The sequence below is a fragment of the Halichoerus grypus genome, chromosome 5 (genome assembly GCF_964656455.1).
Source record: "Halichoerus grypus chromosome 5, mHalGry1.hap1.1, whole genome shotgun sequence".
Lineage (NCBI taxonomy): Eukaryota > Metazoa > Chordata > Mammalia > Carnivora > Phocidae > Halichoerus > Halichoerus grypus.
In genome coordinates this window covers 47,657,159-47,683,477 of record NC_135716.1, presented here as the reverse complement: position 1 = coordinate 47,683,477, position 26,319 = coordinate 47,657,159, and the positions used below count along the sequence as shown (strand labels likewise).

General features: G+C 35.6%; 1 protein-coding gene across 1 annotated transcript in view; it reads right to left on the bottom strand.

Annotated features, from left to right (window-relative positions):
- The window catches only part of CNGB3 (cyclic nucleotide gated channel subunit beta 3), a 136,537-nt gene that overhangs the window by 40,566 nt on the left and 69,652 nt on the right, over nt 1–26,319 (bottom strand). Inside the window, exons 7-13 of the mRNA XM_078071673.1 lie at nt 26,088–26,138; nt 23,175–23,261; nt 19,833–19,897; nt 18,971–19,093; nt 9,016–9,157; nt 4,144–4,303; nt 2,811–2,908 (exon numbers count right to left, since the gene is read on the bottom strand). Of these exons, the coding sequence (XP_077927799.1) occupies nt 2,811–2,908; nt 4,144–4,303; nt 9,016–9,157; nt 18,971–19,093; nt 19,833–19,897; nt 23,175–23,261; nt 26,088–26,138 (726 nt within the window). The remainder of the gene's footprint in view (nt 1–2,810; nt 2,909–4,143; nt 4,304–9,015; nt 9,158–18,970; nt 19,094–19,832; nt 19,898–23,174; nt 23,262–26,087; nt 26,139–26,319) is intronic.

Genomic DNA, 26,319 nt, shown 5'->3' with positions numbered 1-26,319 from the left:
AGGATCACATAGTTCATATCTTCATCAAAATCTGGTTATATCAAGAAAAGAGTCCTAGGATACTGACCTAACACTAGTATTCTGTGGAACCAGGGGTGAACCTAACACTGGAAATGACTCTGCCCAACCATTTTACCATACAGCTTCGGCTTCTTCATCTTGTCTCCAACGGTGTTGATTATGTATTTTCAAGGCATATCTTAAAGCTGTCTGGATTACATCTTCTTTTCTGCCTTCACTTTCATCCTAGAGGATCACATCTAGTCCCATGACTTAAAATACATCAATGTATTAATATGCCCAAATTTATTACTCCAGCTTGGACATCTCCCCTGAACTTAGATTTATTCATCAAACTGCCTACATGGCATTTCATCTGGAGGTCTAACTCCCACTTCAAGTGAACCTATCCAAAAACAGAGTCTGTTTCTCTCCCCCTCATCCTATACTTACTCTAAAACTTCTTATTTTGCAAATGGTATCTTTGTTCTTCCTGTTCCTCAGGCTTAAATCCATGGAGTCAGCTTTGATTCCTTTCTCCTCTCTCTTTCTCTCTCCCTTCACATAATCAACAAGAAGAACTTTGGCCTCTTCTTTTAAATATATCCAATATTTGGCCACTTCTTAACAATTCTGCTCCTATTACTCTGGGTCTGGTCATGATCATCTCTTCCATGGATGGTTGCAGTAATCACTATTTGGTCTCCCTAATGTTCACATTTGCTTCCGTGATCTATTCTCCACATTATAGGAGGGATGATCCCTTCAAATTGATCTTAAATAAGTCATCTTCTGCTTAAGATCTTCACTGGTTTTTGCATCTCACAGTACAATCCAGGGTTTACCCTCCAGCCTCCAAGGTCCCTCATTAACTTATTAACTTGCCCCGTCTGGTTCCCTGTCTCCCTCCTCCCTCCCTTCCTTCCTTCCTTCTTCCCTCCCCTTCCTTCCTTTCCTTCCTTCCTTCCTTCCTTCCTTCCTTCCTTCCTTCCTTCCTTCCTTCCCTTCCTTCCTTCCTTCCTTCCTTCCCTTCCTTCCTTCCTTCTTCCCTCCCCTTCCTTCCTTCCTTCCTTCCCCCTTCCTTCCTTCTTCCCTCCCCTTCCTTCCTTCCTTCCCTCTCCTTCCTTCCTTCCTTCCTTCCTTCCTTCCTTCCTTCCTTCCTTCCTTCCTTCCTTCTTTCCTAAGTAGGCTCCACACCCAGCATGGAGCCCAGTATGGTGCTTGAACTCACAACCCTGAGATCGAGACCTGAGCTGATATCAAGAGTCAGACACTTAACCGACTGAGACACCCAGGTGTCCCAGCCTCCCTTTCTCTCTTTTTTTTATTTTTATTTTTTTTAAAGATTTTATTTATTTATTTGACAGAGAGAGAGACACAGCGAGAGAGGGAACACAAGCAGGGGGAGTGGGAGAGGGAGAAGCAGGCTTCCTGCAGAGCAGGGAGCCCGATGCGGGGCTCGATCCCAGGACCTGGAATCATGACCTGAGCCGAAGGCAGACGCCTAACGACTGAGCCACCCAGGCGCCCCTCTTTCTCTCTTTTTTTTAAAATTTATTTTAGAGAGAGAGAGAGCACATGCGTGAGCAGGAGTAGGGGCAGAGGGTGAGGGAGAGGGACAAGCAGACTCCAAGCTGAGTGCAGAGCCTGACACAGGGCTTGATCCCACGACTCTGTGATTAAGACCAGAGCTGAAATCAAGAGTTAGGAGTTCAACCGGCTGAGCCACACTGTTGCCCCAGACTCCCTTTATTTTACTGTCTTCTGACTATTTTGCTTCCCATCACTCTACCTTTGCTTCAGCTATTCTGTCTTCTTTAGGATGTTCCCGACTCAGGGCTTCATCTTGTCTACCCTCCTATAATACTGCCCTTCTGCCCAAATCTCCCTTCCTTTCCCCAATATCTGCATGGCTTACTTCCTTGCCTTTTGCAGTTCTTTGCTTAAACACTCAGTTGCATTTCATTAGAGTAGCCTTTTTTGACCAGTACCATTCTCATCCTCTGTAGCCTGTTCAATTTTGTTCATGGCATTATCACCTCCAAACATGTTTCATATTTATTTTTCATCCCTCTCTTTTGGGATTTAAGCTCTATGTGTGCAAGTATTTGTTTTCAACTGTTGTATTCCCAGTGGCTAAAATGACACCTGAAATATAGTAGGAACTTAAATATCTATTAAATGAACAGAATGAACAGATAATTAAATAGATGAATCAGTGAATGCTACACACAGAATTAAATGTTAATGAGAAAAACATGCAGTACAATGCATTAAGAAGAAGTGCAAGGGTGGTAAAATTAAAAACATTCAAAAGGTAAAAAATTTATGTTATGCACTTTATCTAAAAAAAAAAGGCTCTAAATTTGAATTTGGCCATCTAAAAACTCTAAATCCAAAACGTTAGTAATAGAAGACATGGTTAGGCACAATTCTCTGATTGTCCGGCCAATCCAGAGCTAATTTGGGGTTTGTCACGCATTGCCAAGGTACATTCGTAAATGGGAAATTGTGTTCATAGTAGCAAAGACATAAAGCTGTAGAGCTTAATTATATTTAAATTAACTCAAGAAGAGCCTGAAGAACTAACTCTTTTCTGACACCAATTAGGAGAGAGTGGATTCTAAAGAATAAGTCATCTGCTGAAGAGAGACCCACAGTTTATTTGACTCTAACTCCACATAAATTCTAGGTTGTTGATTTTGTTAAAACATAAGGCAATAAAAATAATAAATGCCGTATATAGCAAGAGCTTAGGCTTTATGGAGAAATTGATATGGTGTTTTTGTATTCATTGTAAAAGCACTCGCCTTGAACAACTCGACTTTGCTGATGATGCTGAAGTTCGCATCCACGGTGAGGGCTAATTGCATGGTGACAGGCAGGGTACAGAGCAGATCGGACTCATCTTTGCAAAGACAAACACATGAACCCAGAAGCAGAATAATTAATAAAAAAATCAGCAAAGTATAAGAAAAATTTTAAAAATTGAGGAAACAAAGTGCCAACTCTTTTTATAAATAGCTGCATCAAAATCTATACTTTTATTACTTCTATTGGACATACATATGTATCACAATCACACTATCACTTTCATGGACAAAAGTATTTTAACTATTGATGACATAATAGTTCTGAATAGTTTCAGGACATTGTGTTTACTGAAACTTTAGATGTAAAGTTTAGTGATCATGAGACAATGGCTAGTGAACAACCTGATGGAACAAGGATCTAGTTCTTGTCTTTTGAGTCTGTGGATTCCAGCTCTAACATCCTGGGGATGGCAAGTTATAATGAGTACCATGTGGCATTTGAAAGCTTACTGAGCTCTGTCACTATCTTATTTGACCCTCCTGACAAACCTAAGGGTAAGTGTTCTCAATCCTGCTTTGCAGAAAGAAGAAACAAAAAAAAAGAACTGAAGTTCAGAGAGGTTGTAAGTGACTTGTTCAATTGTGTATAATTGGTAGATGGCTCAGTTGGGAATGGAATCTAAAAAGAAATGTGTTGAGTAAATTCAAATTATTATTATTTACTTGCTTATTAACTCAATGAAGAATGTGAATACATTAAAGATTTTTTTGTATGTGAATTTAATGATGGGCCTTAAGACTGATAAAATGTTCCATAAACAAACCTGTCTATTCTTAGTCTCTAGTATGGTACAAATTTCTGAGAGTTGATTATTTTTGATGTTTTCTTACAACAATTTAGAAAAAAAAAGAATTGATATAGTCTTATTTTGATTCCAATATTGATTCTAAATATGAAAGTCCTTCATATAAAGACATAATTCCTTGTTTCCAAGGACTGTTTGTCCTTAGTTCCCTCCTAAACCAAGGAGTTGGAGCAGTATCTACAGTTAGAGAGAAGGAAGGAACCTGTTGCTGCTCCTTTTGCTGTTCTTCCTCACTTGCCATGTCCTCAGGAATAGCTGTGGATGCTTTTCCAGGATTTGTAACTGGTAAGTTATGTCTGGATATGTAGGAAAAAGTCTCGTGATATTAAACTGATACTCTAAAAATCATTCAGTTGTTTTCCAATCTTTTGTTGAAATCCAATTAGTCTCTGCTTCTAACTTATAGAACTTGCATTGTATGGACATGCTATACAGGGATTTAGTTGGTAATTTGCCTTGCTTACCTAGCATTCTTTGAGAGTTCCATGTATATTCATACCAAGTGCATACCCGATTCTGCACACTTTTAGGAATGGAATAAGTGTTCATGTAGGAAATGGTCTGATCCATGCTGATTCGGAAGTAGTTCTGATTGGCTGTAGCTGCCCCAATTATATCTTGCATCTAAAACCACAAATATGGTCACTCCACACTCGGCAGACGAACTGCAAGAGTTACTAAAAGCCCAGTTGAATTAAGAGTTTTTATGAGATACATTCCACTCTAATGCACTACTTGATTTTTAACATGCTGATATTGAGCCTTAATTTCAACCATTTACATAAATCATATCCTCCCTCTGAACCCATAAGGACAACAATAGGACCTGTCTTACTTACCATGTGAAGTTTTTGTGAGGATTGTGACTGCACACAATCTTCTTTGCAAATGTGTGTATAACTGCAAAGATGTTAGTTGATATTTTAAAAATTATACAGCTTGTGCTTATTCAAGGGATGTACAAAGAGTTGAGCAATTACCTGGCAGAATGTCTAGTCCATTTTTGTGAGTCTCACTTTGAAAGCATCCTTCATAGATTATCCAGTGTGGCTGGCTATATAGACTCAATTCATCATGAAATTGCAACCTCTGTACTTCCCTTTGTGTTGTTTAGACAGATGAAATCAAATCTCATCATGCTTAAGGCACAGTATTCAGCAGAAGTTGAAATGTGCTGAAATTACTGAAGCATCATCCACTGCTGTGACAATACTTAAGGAACTGTTAGGTTTTAGTTCTTGGATGTTTATAACTCAGCCATAAAAACCCACTCTAGGTTAAAAGCTGATCTTTAAGGTCTCAGCACAAAAAAGATATATAGCTTGACTCTTCCTCTCACATAGAGGGAAGCAAGTGGTTGTAAATTTGCTTTGACTGTGGGTTTATAATACAGAGGAAAACCAGGGTCTCACTTTTACATTCTTGAGACTTTGCTCATTCATTCTAGTAGCTGAGCCTTTTCTGCTTATAGAAAAATTACTCATTCTTTGAGGTCTACCGCAAATGACTCTTTTATTGTGGTGCCTTCCTCAGTTTATATTTTTAGAGTCAATAGGTTTCTCTTCTTATCAAAAGTATCTGCTGAGGAGCTATGCAGATAGTCAAACTGGATACATCTATTTCAGTCCCTGACTTACTCCTTGGGGCTATTCCAAATATCCTTCAACAACCTCAGTTACTAGATTTCCTTTTTACAAGCCCTTCTTGACAGATAGAAAACGTTACCAAGTCACCTAAGGCCATGAGAATTGGAATATTAGGGGTTGGGTTGGGAGATTTAATAGAGCTTTAAATTGGGAGCCAAGGATAATTAAGAGCATTACTGATCAACATTGAGGGCCCAGAAATTATAGTGACAGTAATCTGAACGGTTTATGTGCTATCTTTCAGCAACACTGTGTTTTGGTTTTGGTAGCGTTGGTGAAGAAGACATGTGTTCCATGATGTGTTCAAGATTAGGGGGAGAAAATGTCAGTCTCTATGAGTTGTATCAGAGAATAGAATATTGCAATTAAAATGTGATGATCAGGTCCAGGGTGTAGTACTTGGTGTGGTTATATGTGGGGATTTTGAATAAGTGGAGATTGTGTCCCAGTCCCTCTTTTGTTTTTAACTGTTTTCCTCAGCATCTTGTATTCACTATGAGAGATTAAGGCATAAATCTGTATCTCCTGTCTCATTCTTTTTCTGCAGTAGGGGTGGGGGGGAGGCTCTAGTACGACATTTTTAGTGGCTTGATATTCCTTTCTGTTCCTATTGGAACCTCAAATTCAATGTAAAGGAAGATGTGGTGTGGTGTGTAAAGCAACACTTCTCAAACTTTCATGTGCATATAAATCACCTGAAGGTCTTGTTAAATTGCAGATTATAACTCCATAGTTCTGGGGTGAGGCCTGAAATCTGAATTTCCCAAGTGATTCTTCTGCTGTTAGTACAAAGACTACATTCGGAGAAACAAGAAAATTGAACAGGAGCTAGATATAATTTTTTAATCTTGTAAATATTACCTTGGACATAATAAGTGCTAAATACATGCTAAATTTTACTATTACTATCAATATTATATGGCCATATCATACAACTGTGAATTATCATGTAGGAATTAGGGATGCCTCTTAATTTCTTTAAACTAGAGTTGCCTCATCTATAAAAGTGAGACAGCATTGAAGGGGATGTGGCTACCTCACACAGATTTTATGAGGAACTATGGGATAATAAGATTTTTGCTATTTATGTTCAAATTAATTGCATTTCTCTCTAAACCAGTTTTCCATTTTCAATCATTGTCGATGCAATGATTAAGCCATTAAGATTATGAGATTTATACTTACAGTTTTTAACTGCTTGTGTGTTCTTCCCAAGCCTAAATATTTTCTGGAGCTTCCTTTACAGTCTCTCTCTCTACTCTGTTACCATGTTCAGGCTGGAGTTGCCATATCCCTCTATATCTCTTTAACCATATTTTTAAATTTTCTGTATTTTGATGCTTTGATATCTGGTACTATCTCTCTCAGAGTTAGCTAATTCCTAGAGATAGCAAACAACTCTACTGGGAGTGCACCTTTCATAGGCAAAGTAACAATCCAGAGGCCATACTCCCAACAGCCTTCTTTATTGGACTCTCATATTCCAGGCTACTATCCACTTGATCCACCTAATCACTCCAAAGCCAAGTACCACCCAACCAGCCAAGAGACAGCCCCTACACCCCAGAACCTGCTAAAATTATCCAAACTAGCCAATCCTAAATCTGCTTACCCTGCTTCACCTGTTCCTTACCCTGGTGCTTCCCCATGTACCCCCTTGGCATGTTGTGACCCTTCTTTCTGGGTCTGTTTGTATAACAAACTATCTTTTTTTAAATTTTATTTTATTATGTTATATTAGTCACCATACATTAGTTTGGTGTAGTGTTATAACATACATTAGTTTTTGATGTAGTGTTCCATGGTTCATTGTTTGCATATAACACCCAGTGCTCCATGAAATACGTGCCCTCCTTAATACCATCACTGGGCTAACACATCCCCCCACCCCCTCCCCTCTAAAACACTCAGTTTGTTTCTCAAAGTTCATAGTCTCTCATGGTTTGTCTCCCCTTCTGATTGCCCCCCCTTCATTTTTCCCTTCCTACTATCTTTTTTTTTTTTTTTAACATATAATTCATTATTTGTTTCAGAGGTACAGGTCTGTGATTCATCAGTCTTACACAATTCACAGTGCTCACCATAGCACATACCCTCCCCAATGTCCATCACCCAGCCACCCCATCCCTCCCACTCCCCATCACTCCAGCAATCCTCAGTTTGGTTCCTGAGATTAAGAGTCTCTTACGGTTTGTCTCCCTCTCTGGTTTCATCTTGTTTCATTTTTCCCTCCCTTCCCCTATGATCCTCTGTCTTGTTTCTCAAATTCCTCATATCAGTGAGATCATATGATACTTGTCTTTCTCTGATCCCATGACCCTGAGATCAGGACCTTGAGATCACGACCCTGAGATCATGACCCCAGCCAAAATAAAAAGTTGGATGCTCAACCAACTGAGCTACCCATAATAAAACCTACTTTTAAAGACAGTATCACTTCCTCCAATTCATATTATATTTTGGTTAATCTTCCTGAATCTCTTCTTTGTTCAAAATTCCCCGTTGGCTGACTTCCCGTTGCCGTTAAGATAAAGTTCAACATCTTTAACATTCAGAGCCCTTAAAATATTTTGTCCTTAGGTATATCTCTAACCTATTTATAAGCACTCTTCACTCTAGCCATTCTCTATTTCCTCAAACACAGTTGTGTTTTATCATTGCCATCTTTCACATACTGTTTCTGATTGATTGGACTATCTGTCTATAACTACTGAATCCTGTTTTTTTAAGATGTTGCAAATACATTCTTCTGGGAAACTTCCCTATTCTGAATTAATATAGAGTTTTCAAACTTTCCTTTGGTACTTACCATGGATAGCAGACCCTGATATTCATGGATGTAGGATTTGAGTTCTGACTATTTGTGGTCAGCTTCAAATGTTATAAAAATAGTTTTTATTGCTAACTTTTGTTAAAGCATGGGATTTATTCATACCACAGTGAGTGTGGTGAGAACTAATGATTTATCTAGTGGGAATAGTCATTTTGTGATTTTGCCTAACTCTTTACCCAGGATACAAATCTCAACATGACTTTTTTGTTCTCAAACATATGGTATGTGAAGTACCTTCCAAGGAAGTATACCTTCTAAGAATGCTATGCTATCCAGATTTTTATTACTTATGAATCTGGGAATCCACAAAGATATTGGGCTCTATGCCTTGCAAATGCCAACTATCTTGCAATAGTTATTTGCGATTGTTTTACTTTCTTACTAGACTGTGATTCCTTGAGAATAAGGACAAAGAGATGCCATAATAAACATTTATGAACCAATGACTTATTAATTAAAATGATCTAGATGGCATTTGTTAGCCTCTGGTTTAAGTGACCTCTGAATTTGATTTTAATCTAGGGACTTTATGACAATATTTGAAGCTTAATTAAAGAAGGGAGATTTTAAAGGTTTTTTAGGAAATTCCAAGAAGTCAATTTAGAAACTTGACTTTCTCTGAGTCCAACCTGACACTCATTGTGGATAGGTCTTCTGATAGATTTAACAGTTTAAAAATTGAAAGGCAAAGTTGACTCATTCACATCTTCCTCCAATTCATTAAAATATATGAATGTTAGTATAAAAAAAAAAAAGCACTAGATGGATTTTGATTTTTCTTCTGTAAATTTATAAAGACTTATTAGGCTTTCAAAAATAGTAGCATTATGTAGCTAGGGATTCACATCTCCATTTACCTGACCAATTAAGCTGGAGAACACAAAAACTCCAGAAAAAAAATTCAACAGTTGAAAAGCAATTTCAAATGAGGTTTGTGGTTCTGGAAGACCCCCGATGATAATTAAAGTTCGAACGGCCCAGTAATAACATCTCAGATACCTGTGAAAAGAAAATACATACATTTTGCTTTTTATTATTACATTAAAATACGACTATGCTTGGGAGTATAGATTAGTACTAAATTATAACACATTTCCTCCTAATCATGATTTTCTTTCTATAGGAAACATTAGCAAATACCATGTGTACTAACATAAACTTTTTTTAAAAAGATTTTATTTATTTATTTGACAGAGAGGGACACAGCGAGAGAGGGAACACAAGTGAGGGAGCTGAGCAGGGAGCCTGCTGTGGGGCTAGATCCCAGGACTCTGGGATCATGACGTGAGCTGAAGGCAGATGCTTAATGACTGAGCCACTCAGGTGCCCCTAACATAAACTTCTTGATAAATATTGTGAAATGACTAAATAATTAGCCCTGCGGAGGGTGTTTATTAGCTATTCTGCTTATCTCTTGCTGCAAAACAAACCACCCCAAATTTAGTGGTGGTATAAAACAACTATTTTATTAGGACTCATAAATTTGTGGGTTGGGTATTTGTGTAAAGCCCAGCAGAGATGGCTCATCAATGCTCCGTGATGAGTAGACCCTCAGCCTGGGTGACTTTAATCACTGAAGATAGTTGGGCAGACTGATTGAGGCCAAATATCTGGGGCCTTGATTCTGTTGACTGGGTTCTTCTGTTCTACACATTATGTCTGTTTGGAATGCCCAAGGTGTCTTCTTCTCTCACATGTCTGAGCCTCGGCTGGAATGGTTAGAATGGCTGGGGCTCTCTGGGTATCCTCTTTTCAAGCAGCCCCTCAATATGACTAGCTTGAGCTTCTTCATAGCATGGCAGTCTCAGGGTAGATGGGCTTCTTACATGGTGGCTATAGTAGCACAGAGAGTAGCTCTAAGCTTTCTTATAACTTAGAAGTTCCATAACGTCTTAATCTCTTGTCACAGAGTTGAGGGAAAGGATAGCAGTACTTTTTACAGAATCCTTACAATGAGAGGAGCAGCAAAGAATTTGGGGGCATCTTTAAACTACCACACTAGTGATTTGTGAGATAAGGATATTTATAAAGATTGAAGAGCCTTTATAGTTTACATACAGTTGTTTTTACTGATAGAAAATAGAGCAGATATATTCCTCTTCTCTCTTTTCTACCCACACTTATTAAATTATTGAATATATAACCGTAACAGAGACAGAGGCATACTGACCCCAATCTTAAAAGGGAAATTTCTCTTGGGTTATATAATAGGTAATTTATCTAGAAATTTAGTATTGAAGAAAATCGGGTATAATAACAATATACTTGATTAATACAATAATCAAATTTAGAAATATACTTGATAAAGATTCTGTACTTAACTTGAACAATTGCAAGTGCAGAGACTGGTATCATTATAGCCCAGATAGGAAGTGAATTAGAAACCAAGGCAGCAGAAAATATTATGATAAAGATTAGGACAGAACGTATAAGATTGACTTAGCTACATTTGGTTAAGGGTTTCATAGAGTCCATAGTGAGGTGGGAATGAAGGTTGGTATTACAAACTTATTGTACATTTATTGTAATTTTTGAGCATGATTAGGCATACTACTTGATATATTTCATATAGCTCTGATAACATGGTCTGAATCAGGCATTCCCACTGAATCCTTAAAGAAAAATTTGCTGTATATACACAATATCTCCACATATTGTTGCAAGGAGGCATTGGATTTAGTGGGTTCCAACTAGCAATTCTAGTTTCTAGGGTAGACACAGAAAAGCAGTACTTTTTACAGAACTCTGGCCCTAGTCTGGCTTTTATTTCTTGTCTAGGTATGCCACATAAATATTTGCACTTCAAGTAATTGTGTATTAGTCTTTGAACAAAGGTGGTCTTTTTCTTGTGAAAAAGTTTACAGTTTCAGATCTTCAAACAGTAGGGAGTTGGAGGTTTACAAAGAATCAAACTGCAGTTAAGTCAATATTCAAAAGCAGATCTAGAAAGAAATCACTCATTTTGAAATTCAATAACTTGTGAAGGACATGAGTTTTTTTTTTTTTTTAACCTGATGGATATAGGAACAGAAAAATAATTAACTCTTTGGGAAGGTTTGAAACCACTGTGCCAAGAGAATAAAAATATTACCACTCTGTAATTTTTTCCAGCAGATTTCTTTGGACTTGCTAATATTATAGTGAACTGGGTGTCAAAGAGAACCACCTTGAAGAAGTATAGAATTAATTTTATGGATTGCACTTTAACTTTTCAAATTCCAATTTATAATTTCCTATTACCTGATTTAGTTTGGTCACAGGCCTAGGACCTGTGGGTCTCTTTAAATTAAGGAAATATATTGAACCCAATACTACCCAAGAGTGGGACAGGGACTAGATTCTCTCCCTACATGGCCAACTCCATTACAAATGTTGGGATTAGTGTCCCCTTCAAAGTCACTGCAGTGTTAGCAGGAACAAATATGAGTTACTTTCTCTCATTTTCTTATTTATGGATGTTAGAAAATAACAATCAAATGTGAAACATAGGCATTGATCTTTTGAATCTGAAGGGTTAGCCTTGAACTATTTTTTTGTGTACAAAATAGTCTGCTATGTTAATTGAAAGTTTTCTGCCCTAATGCTTTGAGGTGTATTTTTGGATCTCTTCTTAGTCATGTCTTATACACTCAGACATGCACAACCAAAGGTAAGATTTGTAATTTAATTAGATGGCATCTTATTGATTTTTCTAGGATTAGCTTAATTAGTCAAGTGTGTCCACCTCTAATATTAACACGCTAGGCAGATAGATCTTTTCAAGGAGATTCTATCTGGCTGATTTAATACATGAAGTATCTAACAGGCTGTATATATACAGTTCCAAGTTAGAGCAGTAAGGCGGAATTTGACATAAAACCATAAAAAACATTTAGTGTGAAAACAGAAATTCTTCTGTGAAACAAACATGACATGAAACTTCCCCCCAACATTTTGTTATAAAAATAGAATTGAAAGAATTTTATAGTGAACACCCACCTTTTATAGTGAACACCTAGATTCTACTATGAACATTTTATTCTACCTACTTTGTCACATATCCCTCCAATTTTCCATTCAGCAATCCATCTTATTTTTTCTTTTCTTTTCCTTCTTATTTTTTGGATGCATTTCAAAGTAATTTGCAGACAGTAAGTCACTTCCTTCTAAGTACAGTGCTTCAGAATAAATATATTAACCAGAGTTCAATATTTGTATAGTTATTTTTTAATTTATTTTATTTTATTATTTTTAAATAAAGATTATTTATTTATTTATTTATTTGAAAGGGAGAATGAGATAGAGAGAGCATGAGAGGGGGGAGGGTCAGAGGGAGAAGCAGACTCCCTGCTGAGCAGGGAGCCCGATGCGGGACTCAATCCTGGGACTCCAGGATCATGACCTGAGCCGAAGGCAGTCGCTTAACCAACTGAGCCACCCAGGCGCCCAGAGTTATTTTTTTTTAAAGATTTTATTTATTTTTTTGACAGAGAGAGAGAGACAGCAAGAGCCGGAACATGATCAGGGGGAGTGGGAGAGGGAGAAGGAGGCTCCCCGCTAAGCAGGGAGCCCAATGTGGGGCTCAATCCCAGGACCCTGGGATCATGACCTGAGCAGAAGACAGACACTTAACGACTGAGCCTCCCAGGAGCCCCTGTATAGAGTTATTTTTAAATTTTGAAAATACAATAAAAGCACAAATCTTAAGTATATTATTTGATGAATTTTGACAAATGTATATATCTGTGTAACCCAAACACTTATCTGGATAGAGAACATTTCTTTCTCTCTAGAAATTTCCCTCATTCTTTTTCCCTGAGGCAAACACTCTTCTAATGTTTTCTACCAGAGATGAGTTTTGCCTGTTTTAGAATTTCACATAAATGAAATCATACCATATGTACACTTTTCTGTAAAATGTCTTTCACGCAGAATAATTATTTTGAAATTTATTCATGTTGTTGTGTATATCAACAGTTCTTGCCTTTTTATTGCTTAGTAGAATCCATTGCATGAATATAGCACAGTTTGTTTATTCTCCTATGTATGAACACCTAGGCTGTCTTGAGTTTTTGGTTGTTATGAATAAACATTCTTGAATGTACTTACATAAGTTTTTAATGGACATGTGTTTTTACTTTTCTTGGGTAAATATTTAGGCTTGAATTTTTGTTTGTAAGGTACATGTTTTTTTTTCTTCAAGTTTTTATTTAAATTCCAGTTAGTTAACATACAGTGAAAATTAGTTTCAGGTGTAGAATATAGTGATTTATCACTTACATACAACATGTAAGTTGTATGTTTAATTGTAAAAGAAACTGTCAGATCTTTTCCTAAAATGGTTGTCATTTTGCATTCCCTCCAACAATGTATGAGAGTTCCAGTTGCTTCATGTTCCTACCCTAACACTTGATATTTTCAGTCTTTTTAATTTTCAGCCATTGTGGTGGATGTATAGTGGGACATGCAACTTTTAAAAGTATCTAATTTAATACTTTGTGTGTGGACCTTCTTAACTACTGCTATCCACCTTAGTCCCACATTTCTATAAATTTATCACTGGAGGTACTTGGTATGAGGGAGAATGGTCTCAGTAGAAGGTAAGTTCCACAAAGACAGGTATTTATGGACCTAGCACAATAAGAGTTTATAATATTTGTTGAATGAGGGACGCCTGGGTGTCTCAGTCGGTTAAGCGTCTGCCTTTGGCTCAAGTCATGATCCCAGGGTCCTGGGATCGAGTCCCGCATTGGGCTCCCTGCTCCACGAGGAGCCTGCTTCTCCCTCTGCCTCTGCCTCTCTCTGTCTCTCATGAATAAATAAATGAAATCTTTAAAAAAATTTGTTGAATGATATGAAAGAATAAGTGAATGGTTATGCATACCTAGACTTATTGATATAAGAACACAGGAAGACTGCATCTGGCGCGAGCCAAGCTACTCATGCTGTTTGACAAAGTCCAAGTATGGGGGACGATCCTGAAAACAGGAGACTCCACAGCCAGCTCCTGCTATTCTCTTTCATTTTGTTTATGGCAATCTTTATAATTGTGGGAATATTTCTGGGCTGGCTCCTGCTATTCTCTTTCATTTTGTTTATGGCAATCTTTATAATTGTGGGAATATTTCTGGGTTTTCATGATAAAGTGACTACTCATCTTAGTTACGCCTATCTAAGCAATCATAATGAAACTAATTCCACTAAGAATTAGTTTCTATAGAACAAAATAACAAGACAGTCACGCTCTGTCTACCACCTTTCTCTTTGCATACTGTTTTTTAGTTTTAGCGAAAGCCAATAAGCAGAAATCAATAAAGGTCATGTTAATCATTACAAAGGAAAAATGAAAGAAGGCTATGGCTGTAATCCAGAAAATGATCTAAGATTTGGAAAAACAAAATATCCTAACATATAAATAAAGTTCCTCCGAAGCTGTCAGGAGGAGATGCTTGCAACCTGATCCTGTGTCTGTGTCTCCTCATTCGCCAACACTGTCCTTTCCTACGAGAGACCCACCCTGGCTGGAGCTGGACTCCGGCAGGTGGCGCCCAACGGTGGGGCTCGACTAGGTAAGCCTTTCTACAGGGACGGATAGGACTCTGCTCTTGGGTACTGCAGACCCCTCTGTGAAGGAATACAGAGTAAGAGTGAGCAGAAAGACAGAACTTAGAGAAGCTATGGGCCATAAAGAGTCAAAGGAACGATGACTCTTTATTGATATTATTAAGCATATGATTGAAAAAAGAGGGTTAAGTAAAAAATGCTTTGGGCTTATGAGGTCAAAGAGTAATATGAAGTAATAGAAGGGGCATAGTAATAGAAGGTGGTGTTTAAAAACTTTGAGGAAAAGTTAGTATATTAATAACTGTCATATGCAAATTATCTTAAAAATATATAAAAATGCTGCTTAATATATATAAAACATATGTAATATATATATAAATGCAATTTCTTTGTAAGAATAGCAACCTGTGCCCCTGACAGCTGGTAATAGGGTTATTGGAGCTTAAGTTTTTTTTTTAATACTTTATTTATTTATTTGCCAGAGAGAGAGTGAGAGAGAGAGAGAGCACAGCAGGGGGAGTGGCAGGCAGAGGGAGAGGGAGAAGCAGGCTCCCCGCTGAGCAGGGAGCCCAATGTGGGACTCGATCCCAGGACCCTGGGATCATGATTTGAGCCCAAGGCAGTTGCTTAACAGACTGAGCCACCCAGGCGCCCCAGAGCTTAGGTTTTGAATGAGAGCCCTTCTATCTCAATGAGCAGAGCAGAGCCATGGAGTAATTCTTATCTTTATAATCAGAGAATGTGGGCTGTATAATACCAATTCTGTGAAATGTATTGAAACTTGCCTTTTGGCAAGAAAATGACCACTTTTTGTAATTTTCCATGAGTGATTAAAAAGAGTGGGTGGCTTCTAATTCTTGGGTGCAAGGTACTATTTTTATCTATTAAATCAAGCTTGTTTAAAAAAGCTTCTGAAACAATCAACAAAACTAAAAGGCAAGCTTTGGAATGGGAAAAGATATTTGCAAATTACATATCTGATAAAGGGTTAGTATCTAAATTCTATAAAGAACTTATCAAACTCGACACCCAAAAAACAAATAATCCATTTAAGAAATGGGCAGAAGACATGAATAGACGTTTTTCCAAAGAAGACATCCAGATGGCCAACAGACACGTGAAAAGACGCTCAACATCACTCATCATCAGGGAAATATGAATAAAAACTACAATGAGATACCATCTGTCAGAATGGCTAAAATTAACAACACAAGAAACAACGGATGTTGGTGAGGTTGCGAAGAAACCTTTTACACTGTTGGTGGGAATGCAAACTGGTGCAGCCACTCTGGAAAACAGCATGGAGGCTCCTCAAAAAGCTAAATATAGAACTACACTTTGATCTAGCAATTGCATTACCAGGTATTACCCAAAGTTTACAAAAATAATGATTCAAAGGGGCATGTGCACCCCAATGTTTATATTTTTACAGCAGCATTATCAACAATAGCCAAATTACGGGAAGAGCCCGGATGTCCATTAACTGATAGATGGATGAAGAAGAAATGTTATATATACATACATATATATAACAATTAACCTTAACTACTATATATATATGAATATTATATGAATACATATGAATATTACTCCGTCATGAAAAAGAATGAAATCTTGCCATTTGCAGTGATGTGGATGGAGCTAGTGTATTATGCTAAGCAAAATAAGTCAGTCAGAAAAGACAAATGCCATATGACTTCACTCATATGTGGAATTTAAGAAACAAAATAGATGAACATAGGGGGAAAAAAAGAGAGGGAGGCAAACCATAAAAGATACGCTTAACTATAGAGAATAAACGGGGGGAGGTAGGCAAGGGGATGGGTTAAATGTGTGATGAGTATTAAGGAGGACACTTGTTGTGATGAGCACTGGGTGTTATATGTAAGTGATGAATCACTAAACTCTACTCCTGATACTAATATAACACTATATGTGAACTAACTAGAATTTAAATAAAAATTTAAATAAAAACTAGAAACTAGAAACAAAAAAAATCAAGTTTGTTATTGCGTTCTCAAATCTTTTATATCTCTACTAAGTGGCTTGGTCAATCAATAGTTGTGTGTTGATATCTCACACTTTGATGGTATATTTGTCAATTTCTCTTCCTTTTATTAATTTTTGCTTTATGACTTTCTCTGATTTATTTTAAGTATTTTATTAGTGCATACACATTTAGAATTAGGATATATTGATGGTGAATTGAAACTTTTACCATTATATGGTGATCTTCTTTTTACCTACAATAATTTTTGTTTTAAAGTTTATTTTGACTAATATTGACAATCTCTTTAAATTGGCGAATATAGTCCATATTAATTAATTGTACTTATTGATATATTTTTAAGTTGTTTCTACTATCTTATTTTGTGCTTTCAATTTGTCTTGCCTCTCTGCTTTTCTATTTTCTATATTTCTCCCTACAACTTCCTTTCTTTGTTTTTTCTTTTTTTCTTTTTTTTTTTTGTTTTTTTGGACTGGTTTAGTATTTTTTTTTTAATTTTAGTTTTCTCATTCTGTTTTTTTCCCTCCTGCTGAGTAAGAAGTTATCTTCTTTACTTCTGTTCCTTAGTGGCTATCTCACCACTCTGTTCCAGCTTTAGTATACACATTTTTTTTTTAGACTTTGAAGTCTCTTTTTACTTTCTAGAGAATTCAGTTATCATTGAAAACTATTTTATTGTAGTTTACTTAGAAATGTATAACAAGTAATTTTATGACAAAAATTAAAAGTAATTTATTTTGTACTTTAGAGTCAGGGCACTTTGGATATCTGGTCTGCGCTAGAGTGGGAATTAGAAGTCTAAAATATTAGCACACTTTAGCTTAAGTTTCTTAGGGGTTGAAGCTGATTTCTTTTTTTCTTGTTATAACACAGATCTGATCATTTCTTCCTTTTTTCCTTACTCCCTCGCTCTCTTCCTTCCTGCCTTCTTTGAGTACGTAACATATATTGTTTTTTTTTATATAGTTAGCAATGTTCTGGGCCCTGGGAACAAGATATATTGTCCAGAAATGCCGCAGAGAGGCATCCAGGTGTGAACAGAGAAGTTGCTCCACTTTTTCTGGAAGGCATTTTGATGCAACCCTATTATTTTGCTAATATGATAAGAATAGTTATCAGACTGAGGCATCTAATGATGTTCGATTACATGCTCACTTTTAGGCATTATTTAATATAGTTGGTGCCTTACTCAGTTTTCTATATCAATTAGTTATTTATACTAAATTAAATATATACTTAAGTTAATACACATTCTAAAAGGAATTATTTACAGATTTGGTTATAAACTTTCCAGGAATAGATATTCTGTGTGTGTGTGTGTATATGTGTATGTTTTCCCAATCAGTAGGTCTTCTGACTTCAAATTTCTAAAAGCAGTTCTGGTTAAAAGTTCAAAAAATGTTGTTATAATCCCTCACACACATCCTGCTCTCTCTAGGTAGTGTGTAATTTTGTGAGGTATTTTCATTCTCTTTGCTTTGTCCTATAATTGCTCTCCTTCCCAAGGCTGCTGTGAGTTGCTCTTCAAAGTCATGCTGGGACCTGCCCTTTTCCATTAAGGACATTGCCTTATAATATGCTCAATGTCATTTCATTGGAGCAGAAAGTTAGGGGAGTCTACTTTATGCCAGGCTCTTGTATTTACCAAAAGGAAATCTCACTATTAAATAACCCAGTTGCTATTATTTAGTCATAATTCTACTGCCCTAAATTTTTCAAATGATTTCTTTTATTCCTGTGATACTTGCATATCTAATTGTCAAGTTTAATTTATGATCCTTGTTACTCTGTAAGTGTTTAATTGAGTTAGTGGTTATAGCTGACTCATAAACCCATAAAATCCTTCAGTGGTAAACTAATTAGCTACTGCACCTGCCCTCCAAATAATTAACATTGTTCATTACTAACAATCAGCATTGGAGTTATTAAAAGTTACCTTACCACTCAGTTGTCTAAAGCAGAGGCTTTCAAACATTTTTGATCATAATCCAGAGCAAGAAATGCATTTCTCAGGTCAACCCAGGATATACACACACACACACACACACACACACACACATCTACTAGGTATGACAGACTGATATTTTCTATTCTATTCTCTTCTACTTTACTCTCTTTCACTTACTGATCTACTAAAAAGTTTTTACTGGCCATTAATGGGTTGTGAGTTACAGTTTCAAAAACACTGGCTTAAGAAAATTCATACACTGAAACAGAAAGTTAAGAAGAATCCATAAAATTTCCTTCAAATTAAAACTTACTTGTTTCCTTCACCATTATACACCCATTTAGTAGTTCCAATTCCTTCATAGTCAGAAACCCAGTAATAAATACAGGCATTAATGTGCAGAGTAAACAGCAAGTATCCAGTTGTTCGAATGACTCTGCCAAGTAGAATAAATGCAAAGTAAGGAGTCATGTTGTTTCTGGAATACAGCCTATTTTAACATTTCCTTTTCCTTAAAGTCTCCACTGAACCTCCTTGCTTTAAATTTGTGAACTGTTAACTCTCATTAGTACAGTATAAAATGATGGTGCCATTGCATGTTTTCTAACTGCAGTGTCTTGACTGGGACTGACAGAGTGTAAAAAAAAAACCTTCCTCTCTTTTCACAGATGGTATGAATCAGCCCCCTGAAAGACATGCCCCAGGGGTCACCTCTCCACTTTGAGTGCCATAAAATACGCTACACTGATTTAACTGGATATCTCTGAAAAGCTCATGGGACTTTATGCTACGATTAATAGTGACTAGAAGTCTCTGTGCAAGTGAAGTTCAGGAGAGCAAATGAATGAAATTCGGATTAGAATGAACTGTCATGAGAGAGAAGCAAAGTCAACTTGTGAAGGAGCACACTTATCTGTACTTGTTCTGACTAGAACAGGTAATACATTCCATTTTTAGTTCTGTATTCTTTTAAAATCTAATATGATTTTCATGCCTTAATCTCACTTCAAAATATTCAAGTCTGTTTTAGAACATAACCCTTTATTTTATATAGCCAAAATTCTGAGATTATTCTGTTTTCTTCGGCAGGGAGATCATAGTCTTCTCAAATCTGGCTAAACTGTTGTGCCATTGCTTTCTCTGTCACCCCTGGAACTATACTGAGTTTACTTTACCTGTAGATATATGCTTTGTCCATTAGAGACTCTAGTTGATGATTAAACTCAAAAAATGAAGTGTACTATGTAGAAAACAAACAGAAGAAATCCAAAAGTGTGTTAGTTTTAAATACATTTATTTAAATAAAACTATGTAAAATAAATTTTATTTGTTACTGAAAATAATTCAATTCATAAGTCTCTAAAACAAGCAAACTAAGGTCTGTTTAGTCATATTTTCTTCTGGCCAGTACATTTTAGAATGGTGCCAAACTCCCAGTGCTTTTTGTTTTATTTTATCTCTATTCTCTAGTTATAGTCTTATTTGTAATGCTTGTCGAAAATCAAGCCTAAACACATTTCTTCCCTTTTTCTTTTTAAAGCATCTAGTAGGACCCTATTTTCCAATAATTAAAATCGCACTCTAACCAAGACATAAGTAAAATAGGAAAAGTATGATATAACCCATTGAAGTTATAAATACGCGTTAAGTCCTGTTGTTCAACACTAGCTTCATTTTTAAGTGAGTTGCATTAAATGTGTATTTATTTCAACAAAATTTAAAGTCCGGTAATATGAGCATTAGTTAGCTCTTCTTGACATTGTTCAAAGAGATACAATGAGTTTATATGCATCTAATCCAGAGCTGCTATTTCCCTCAAGGGCTTTTCCTGCTTACATCTACTTCTATTTTGGCTCATACAACCTACATGCACTCCTACCCCCACTTTCTCTTTTATTACTATATGCAGTATAAGGCGAGAGTAAGAGCACGAAATCCAGAGCCAAACACCAATCTCACCTCTGCCTTTTACTAATTGGAAAAGTCACTAAATATTTCTGTACCTTGACTTCCTCATCTGTAAAATGAGAACAGTAAGAGAAAATGCCTCCTAAAGGAGTTGTATCCATACAAGAGTTAGTGCATTTAATTATTTAATGTGCTTAGACTCAAAGAATCTTACAGACAGAAAGGACTATTGAAGATTATTTAGTTCACAGTTTATTAAGTTCAAAATTCATCCACTGTAAATATGACTATAATAGAATATTTGGAATTAAAAAACATATAATAGTAATCGCTATTTACCTAGAAATATACACAAATGATTTATTTTCCAGAATTCCTAAGTAGGAAAAATCCCTCAAATGTTCAGATTGAGATAATTTCAATTTGTGGTAACTTGTTTATGTGCTTTAAAAAAAAAGATTTATCTATTTATTTTAGATAGAGAGATCGAGCATGAGTGGGGGAAGAGCAGAGGGAGAGAATCTCAAGCAGAATCCCCGCTGAGCGAGGAGCCCGACATGGGGCTCGATCTCCTGACTCATGAGATCATGACCTGAGCCAAAACCAAGAGTCGGATGCTTAGCTGACTGAGACACCCAGGTGCCCCTTATTGTACTCTTATTAGAAATTTGCACAAAGGTGTTTTTAAGTTTAGCTTAAGTGTTCACTGTAGAGCAAATTTATACTTTTAATTTATTTTCTCATATATAATTTGGAGACAGATAAATGAAAATTTTCCTACAGAACTGTGCATTAAAATAACACACTTATATGTGAAGTGACTGGACTATGGGGCTATGAAAACAAGACCAATGTTGATTTTCAGGACATTCTATATTCAAAAAAAGCTACTGAATATAGAGAGTCTTTGGACACCTTAGAGATATAGAGAGGAGGTGTGAAGAGTTGGCGTTTTGTAAGTTTTTATTATAATGCCAGACAAACTCCCAAATCTATAGGAACCTGAGTCTTCCTGGAAAGTTGGTTATCTCTGAGCAGGAACCTCTGGACACTTTCATGTGAGACTATAAATTTGATGAGGGATGGCTTACCTGCTAAGCTGCCTGGGAAGTTAAGTTCTGCTCCAATCTAGACCCACATTCCAAGGTCAAACCAGAAGTCTCTAGAGTTGTCTTAAATATGTGAAAATATAGGGTAAGGTCCCTTTCAACTTGAAAAAACAATGGTAATGGAAGGAAAGCCCCCTTCAGCTTGAGGTTTATTTGCCAATTTGATTACAGTAAAGAATTTGGAGTCAGAAAAATATGTGATAGAATGCATATTTTTCTATCCTGTTCTCATTTTCCTCATCTCTAAAATGAAGTTATTTGAAGGAATAAATGAAATTATGAATATTAAGTTTAACAAAGTATGCAGCCTCCCCACCCGCTCCCCCCGTATGTATCCAATGAAGAGCAGTTGCTGCTTTTTTTTTTTTTGGTTGCTGCTATTTTTGCTGTTGTCAGGTTTTACTGTGTCCCCGGGTTATGTTGTGTTGTCTTCCCAATGTGTGGGAGATAACCACCTAAAATTTATAAAATCTTTGGTGTTCCTTTTATGCAGGTTGTCTTTGGAAATATGTTATTGTTGCTATTGTTAAAGATTTACATGAAATTTCACGTTCTGACTCTCCTCAGGTTTGTTTTAGGTGCCTGATGAAGCTATGAGTTATAAAATGTTTCTTAGAATCTTTTTGAATGGGTAATGCCTGCACATAGTTCAAAAACAATAGGAAATATATGCCTTTAAAAGTCTTGCTCCCACTCCTGCCCCTATTCTGATTTTCCCTCCTGTCACCCATCCCCACCCATCTCAGTTAACCATTTTTATTATAATTTTTTGATAATTTTCCACTGTTTATGTAAATACAAAGAAATGGAATATTTTTCCCTTTGTGTTATACAAAAGTTAGTACCATTCTATAAACTATTCTGTAATTAGCTTTTTTTAAATTAGCAATTTATTTAAAGATCTTCCTGTTTAAGTTCATAGAAAACTTCCTTCTTATTTATTAATTTCTTGTGTTACAAAGTATTCTATTATATAGATGTCCTGCAATTTGTTTAACTAGTTCCCTGTTGGTGGATATTTGAGTTGTATCCAAATATGTAAATAATTTTGTTATGTAAAAGTGTTTGCAGCTTTTTTTTTTTTAGAATTATAGAATTTTAGATGAGTAAGATAACTTAGAGGTAATCTAATCTAACTCTCGTTTTGCTGCTTGTGTTCCGGGCATTCAGTGACTGTCTGATGAAAAAGGACAAATGGGAAAGAATACGATTATGAAAGATTATGAAAGATTCATTTGTAATTATAGTTGTATTTAGAAGTATAAAGGCATTCCTATTTTAGGTTATAAAAATATCTCTTGTGAGATATAGAATAAAACAATCAAGAGCAACTTCCATCAGTAGAAACAATGATGTTTTTCCTTTTTTAAAAAATTCATAGAATTGATGAAGGAAAAAAATGGACAGTTTGGGAAAAATTAAAAATATACTTTTAGGACATTTTAAATCATTTCAAGATTTTCGTTACTATAAAAAGAAAATTAAATATAGTTATCTTACCTTTAATATCCTATTTGTCCTAAATATTGGATTAAACCCAAAGAAGAGGTAGAAAACATCAAATGGCATTACTGATGCAACATCCAACTGTTGGAAAAACACATTCACAATCATATTGTGTTTATGTGCTTTTTTGGACACGGATTGATTCATACCATTGTATATATAAGCTGAGCAGGCACCATGAATTATTTGTTGTTTAATATAAAATTGCCTTCAGTTAGTATGTCTGGTGCCACTGAAAGGTATATTCACACCATGAAAATAAGAAAACTATTTTGTAGGCTACTTCCAATGTGTTTCATTTCCTATCTTCATGCATCTGAGCTCTCTTTAGGTGCTGCATTTTCTGCAATTTTTTTGAGTGTCACATATACTTCAGAGATGGCATGGCTACTAATGTTAAAATACATTTTAATAGTATTTTAAATGTGGGGCTCTTGGACTGAAAGTCAAGTCTACTCTTGATTTTATTTGAGACCATTGCACATTAATTGCAATTGTATATATATAATATAAAAGATTTTATTTATTGATTTGACAGAGAGAGAGAGAGAGAACACACACAAGCAGGGAGAGCGGCAGGTAGAGGGAGAAGGAGAAGCAGGCTTCCCATGGAGAAGGGAGCCCGATGTATGGCTCATCCCAGGACCCTGGGATCATGAACTGAGTGGAAGGCAGACACTTAACTGCTTAACTGACTGAGCCACCCAGGCACCCCGCAGTTGTATATTTTTATGTTTCAGCCTATTCTCCAGTATTCAGGGCTGATTATATTGTTGGTGGTTCACCCAGATGCCTCAATTCTTTTGACTGCTCTTCATTTGGGATGGTGCTAACAATAAACTGCTATGAAATCTATCTATTAGACACTGTGCAGGCTAAGAGAGAGGAAAGGAATCAGTCTCATTTACAATTAATCAGTAACTCCAATAGGAGAAGGTATTAAAAGTACTATTATAGCTAAAAAAAAAATTTAAAATTTGTCATGTATTTAATTATACTGGTTTTCTGTTACCCTGGTAGTTGTGAAATGACAACATCACTTGCAAACTTTCTTGATTGCAGGGATGACAGTAAGAAATTCTTTTATATAAGATAATTATTCATTTTCATTCATTTATTCATATTCATTAATTTTTACATGGTATTGAAGCCATGGTTTTGAAACATAGAGTACATTTAAAAAACATTTAAGACATTTAAGAGCAGTTAAGAGCTTTCTGTAAGGACATACATATTAAAAGGGAAAGTTGAGGTAATTAATTACGTACCAGCATTTCACAGTATCTTCATGCTATTGAAAAGAAATGAAACTTCCAGTTTGAATTAACCATATTGGCTATTATAAACAAATTCTTTACTGAAAGTATTGGTTTATAAATTACATCATATCCTCAAACCTTATTAATTTTACCTTACAGATATTGAGATTTGTAACAAGTTAAGAGGTATACAGAGCGGTTACTAAAATAATGTCTTATAAGTAAGAGAGCAGGAGTATGGAACTGTTGACTTTTCTAGTGCTATTGCAGTACCCATGTTTTCTGGCTCAAATCATAATAACTTTTATTTAATCTTTAAAATAAATTTATTAGAACTAATGTGTCAGAATTGTGGTCTTTTTACTTGTAGTCTATCTAATTGCTCAACTGCCCACTTGAATTCTCCATGCAGTCATTAGTCATGTTTGATATTAACACATTAATGTGTTATTTGTTAGATAAAGATGATTTATTTCTCATAGAATTGTAGAAAATTGAATTGAGTAAGAACTGACCAATACTGAACTCTGTACAAGGCACTTTGCAAAACACGTTGCAGTTGAAATAGGAGTAAAATATTGTTTCAGTCCACAAGAAGTTAGCAATCTAATAGTGGAATAATGAAACACAAAAATAGCTATAATACAATGCTATAGAGAAGCAGGATGTGCTAAGGGAATTCAAAAGGAGTGACCACAATTAAATAAATGTAAAATTTTACATTTATAAATCCAAATTAAATACATGAGTTAATTTGCACTTAATTCAAATTCAAGAAAGTGATTAAGAATTTGGAATATGTGACACTTAAAAAGAATAGTCATCCTCTTGTGGAGTTCATCAAAGTAATGTAGATTATGAATATGCCAAATATGTGACAATTTTTTACAATGAAAATTAGTTGGAGATAAAAACAAATTGAAAGAGATTTTAATCACCATAGATCACCAATGGGGACAATTTGGCACCTAACCACAGCTTTGTATTATTACACAAAATATGAGGCCACAAAAGTGTTGTTCTTGAAATGGGAGGTTTGAGTTCACTTATACATATTGGGTAACTTTGGATAACTCCCAAATGTCTATTTCTGAGAGTTAGGAGGAACAAATAAAAGACAATAAAGTACTTGGGTATAAATAATTATGAGTGAAAAAAACATACAATTATATTGTTATTTGAGGAAAGAAAGGTGCCATGTTATTTAAATAATTGCTTCCTTTTTGTTTTTTATTTTGTTTATATGAACAAGAAAGAAATGAGTAGAAAAAATTTGATAGACTTTACATCATCATGCTATATGAATTGGAGGCTAGCATTCTGTATGGACAAGATAAAGAATAGTCCATACTCCTTTACTGACATTTTAATCAGAATTTAAATGTGGGCACTAACATTTTGTTGTGCTTGATAAAGATCTATGTATTGAATTCCACATTTGCACATTCATGGAAGTATATCATGTAATTATTGAGAAACAAAAACTTCAGGCTTGCCTTTGCCTGACAGAACTTCATCTGTATACTTTGTTACAAAGGCTATGATTCAAAAAGGAAGCAAATTTAAAAAAAAAGAAATTTATAAATAGGACTTAAAATCAAAATGGTAATGGATTATTTGAACAATTTTGAAACTGTCAGTCACCTACCTGAAACTTTATAGAACTCCTGTAGTGTCTCTTTAACTCATTTGAATCCACCTGAAATGTTACATTTATATTTTATATTAATTTTACCCAATTTCATCAATTATTTTCTCACTTGAATAAATATTTGTAGTTATTTCTCTCTACTGGTTCCTTGTAACTTCAGCCAATAAATATGCTCTATACTCTCATCTCTTTAAACAGAATAAAATCTTCCTTGTCGTTTGTTCTCTTT